This window comes from Egretta garzetta, unplaced genomic scaffold (assembly GCF_000687185.1).
Source record: "Egretta garzetta isolate BGI_Z169 unplaced genomic scaffold, ASM68718v1 scaffold273, whole genome shotgun sequence".
Classification (NCBI taxonomy): Eukaryota; Metazoa; Chordata; class Aves; order Pelecaniformes; family Ardeidae; genus Egretta; species Egretta garzetta.
This window is the reverse complement of record NW_009259236.1, coordinates 747,808-751,697: the sequence shown is the minus strand read 5'-3', so window position 1 is coordinate 751,697 and position 3,890 is coordinate 747,808. Positions and strand designations below refer to the sequence as shown.

The 3,890-nt window shown below is 39.5% G+C and overlaps 1 protein-coding gene across 9 annotated transcripts in view; it reads right to left on the bottom strand.

Moving 5' to 3' along the window:
* Nucleotides 1–238: 238 nt before the first annotated feature.
* ABLIM1 (actin binding LIM protein 1) overlaps nt 239–3,890 on the bottom strand; it is a 93,318-nt gene continuing 89,666 nt past the window's right edge. For all 9 annotated transcript variants that reach the window (XM_035891475.1, XM_035891479.1, XM_035891483.1 and 6 more), the window contains 2 exons: nt 1,630–1,710; nt 239–352 (listed from right to left, as the gene is read on the bottom strand). In XM_035891475.1, coding sequence (XP_035747368.1) covers nt 239–352; nt 1,630–1,710 — 195 coding nt within the window. The remainder of the gene's footprint in view (nt 353–1,629; nt 1,711–3,890) is intronic.

The window sequence follows — 3,890 nt, the reverse complement described above, 5'->3', positions numbered from 1 at the left end:
TTGTATAATATCGTGTAACAGGTTGACACCTCTGAAAACTATCGTTGTTGTTTCTGAGCCCAGATATTTTCTCCCTATGTTCCAGGAGGGCAAATGTTCATCTTGTTCCATTGCTGTGTACAGCGGTGCCACTATGCGATTTTCCCTTTTTGGTGGATAAGTAGTTGCTTCCGAATAGTTTAGACTGCATGATACAATATCATATGCATCATTTTCTGTTGGTTTGTTTAAAGGGAGATTAAAAGAGTTTTGCTTTTTTCTTCATGTCGTTGCGTCTCCAGAGAGGTAACTTGTCAAACTCCTGTATCGTCATGCCAAATATTTCTTGAAAAACTTCAGGTGCTAAGTGACGCTTTAAAATAAAAAAAAAATAAAAAGAAAAAAGAGGGGAAAAAAGAGAAAATGCAATGGTCAGTCAAAGCCAAAGAGACACAACAGGAGACAGGAGTGCCTTAGGGATTTCATGTCGCTGTGTAAGAGCCATCGCAGGAAATAACGCTTTGGCGATACACATACCCAAGTCCTCACAAACTCGGGTGCTCAACGAATCAGTAAAATTCTGCAATTTGTTAAGTCTGAGAAGTTTACAAAAGAAACAAGGAAAACTATTTCAGTTGCCGAGTAAGCATGAGACAGAAAAATGATTTGTCTGAAGTCACCCAACAAACAGTGACAGGCCAAAGAACAAAACCAGCTCCCTGGCCCAGGCTTTAGCTGGTCACCTCTGCATACATACAGAAGTTCAGACACAGGAGAACTTTGCAGAAGGGCAGCAGGCTGACATGCTACATTTGAAGTTCCGAGAAGGAAGGTGTCTGGCCAGACTCATTGCCCAGCACATCTCTCTACTGCCAATGAAACTTTTTTTGGTGCTGTCTTGTGCACAAGTTACTTCTTGTTCAGCTGCTTTAGAGTGCACCAGATGGGGAAAGTGTCTCCCTGTGGTGCTAATGTAACAGTCTTGAATTCTGACTAGTGACCACATATCTACTAGTCTAAAAATGTGGATAAATGGTTACTTACCGAAATTTTTGTGGTCCCTTCCATTCATCTCCACAGAAGATTAACTACAAATGACTTCCACTGGGCTGCTTAAGTCTTTCTAATCCACAAAGCTGTAAACATTTTTTATTTGTTGGCAGAGATTTAAAACCTCATACTTTTGGATATCAGCCAGTCTAACTAACTCACAGGACTCATGGATGAGTTAAAGAAAGTTAGACTTCTGATCCTCAAGGATGGCTGACACTGACTCTTAGCTAGGAAACGGTCCAAGATTAAACAAAATATTGCTCCATTCCAATATGGATCCTATGACTACAAAACACTTCACCAATTTCTGGCTTTTTACCAATTTACAAGTATATAATTAATTGCTTGAAAATGTAAGGGGGTTGTGAGCAGCTCAGTCCAGGAGCGGGGAGACAGAGATGTGGGACTCCTGGCCCAGCACTGTTCATGGAGATGCGGCTGCTTCCTCCCCATCTGACTCCTCCTTCCCCGCTTAATGCTGAGAAATCTTCCCAGTCTAACAAGGATCCACACTTCAGTGTTTGAGCTTTCAAGTGTGCAACAACAAACAACTTCAGCAGTTTTAGGAAAGAGCATGTAGGAACTTGCTTCTCTTACCTCAAGCCTGGTTCTGTCTACATCTTTTAGTATTTTATTTCGCCCTCTGTTGGTCACCATGAGTATTTCATATGGAAAAATCTGTTAACAATGTATAAAAGGGGGAAAAAGAGATGTATTTACATTCTAAGGCAAAAAGAGCATAATGTGTCTCATTTTCATAACCACACAAACATTTGGTTTCTCTTCCAAAGGAAATCACAGAACTTTGTCCCCTCAAGTTGCATGAAAGACAAGCCAGCCTGGACATGGCAAGAACTTGTTCAGTATCAAACTACCTCATATGGTAGAGCCACTGAGCACTTGGCCACCTTGCTGATTTTTATAGGGCATATAATACAGCTGCCTTTGGTCAGACAGTCCTCTCTAGTCAATACACCTTCTTATTCAGCAATGTATAAACTGAAGAGTTTATTAAGGTAAATATATTTGGCACTTGTTGGTCTAAGATGGTTGCCAAAGTGTGGACAGCTCTAAGAAAACAGAGACTTAGTGGACTTTCAAAAATGAACCACATGAAAGTATATCACAAATCCCAGCAACTCTGAATAAGCAAGATATTGATTAGTGGGGGCCACTGCATTCATCAAAATTCGTCACACCATTTTCTTTGCCTTTTTGGATAGTTAAAGAATTCAAACAGCTGCCCACTGCGCTTGCTGGCTGTGCAATACACACATGAATTAAGGGAGATACTTTTGTAGACATACTTGTCTTACACACCTTCATCTACTTCGGAAGAGTATGTGTCCAGCACACCTCCCATTAACACTTCCCTTGCTTTCCCTTTACATCACAGAGAATGTCCAGAACTTATACAAATCAGTTATTGGCCAATAATTAACTCCTGAATGCATAAATGATTTTACTTTTATGAGTTCTTTGTTTGAAGTAAAATGTTTACAGTCAGTGTTTAGAAAGGGTTTCGGAAAACCATGTGCCTTAAAATCAGTTTCTGGAATCATCCCTGGCAAATAAAATTCTGGTTTAGTATTTTTTCCCTTGGGCAGACACTTCCATGAATGCCTGGAATGACCTAGGAGAGAGCTCAGGTTCCATCTCACAGAGCCTCCCTATAGCCCTTCCATGCATGTCTCTGCAGAGTAGGGTAACAGCATTCCCAGTGAGGTCCTCATCCAACCCCTACCGAAGTCAATTAAGTTCTTCCGCAGACTTCAGTGGGGGTTGGCTCGGCCTTTATTGTTATTTAAGGGTCTTGTTTTACCTGCCCACTGGGAACAAGAGTGAGACCACCAAAACTCTCTGGGAGAGATGGCTGAGCCATTATCAAATGCTATTGATTCAATTATTTTGACGTCAGAAGAAATTCAACCTAGTCACCCTCTGTGCAGAACTAGGAAATTAAGTTCATTTCATTGCCAACAATTATCCCAATAAACTTTTCAGAAATATAATAAATAACATTCAGGCATCAGTGAACACACCACTGAGTTTATTGTAAGTAATAATAACTTAAATAATGTGTGCTTACATACCAACTGTAAGATATGATTCTTAGGAGATTCTGACATTGTCACAATTGTACAATTAAGTTTATACTTTGAATTACATTGTTTATGTTTGATGCTGGAAATAGCTACCATATACAGCATTATAGGAAACTAAAATGTAACTTTTCATATTTAAACAGGCAGAGTTTAAGTCAAGGTCTACGGTCATAAGTACATTTTATATTTAGATATTCACAACAAGGCATGTCGCAGTCTGGGGTAGCAGGATGCACAAATTCTGTCCTTTCTGGGGAACCATGTGGTAAGATCTGGTCATTCTTAAGTTTACTAATTTCCACTTATCACATGACTCATGCTGACTTTGAGTTGGCTTCTTCTACTTTATCAGGTTTAAGTTAGTGTTGGACCATTGACATGAATAAAAATACTGCCAATTCACACAAGCTGAGGGTCTGGCATCACCTTTATAAACATCAACAGAAAGTGACCTATCATATCATGAAAATTCCCATAAATTTTATCACTAACAACTCTGACAGAATTTGTCACCCACAATAACATCCCAAATCACTGGGTGCATCAACAGCAGTGGTGGCTCTAAGAATTTCTATTATACTGAAAGAGAAATTATTTGGAATAAAAAGTAGTATCTCAGGGATTGGGGATGTCCCCAAGGTCTTATTTATATAATATATAAAAACACTTGTTAATATACATTGCACGGGGGGGTCTCAGCTTATAAAGCTAGGGTTATTGCCTTGTACAGTTTGTCTGGAGGTGACTTGGAAG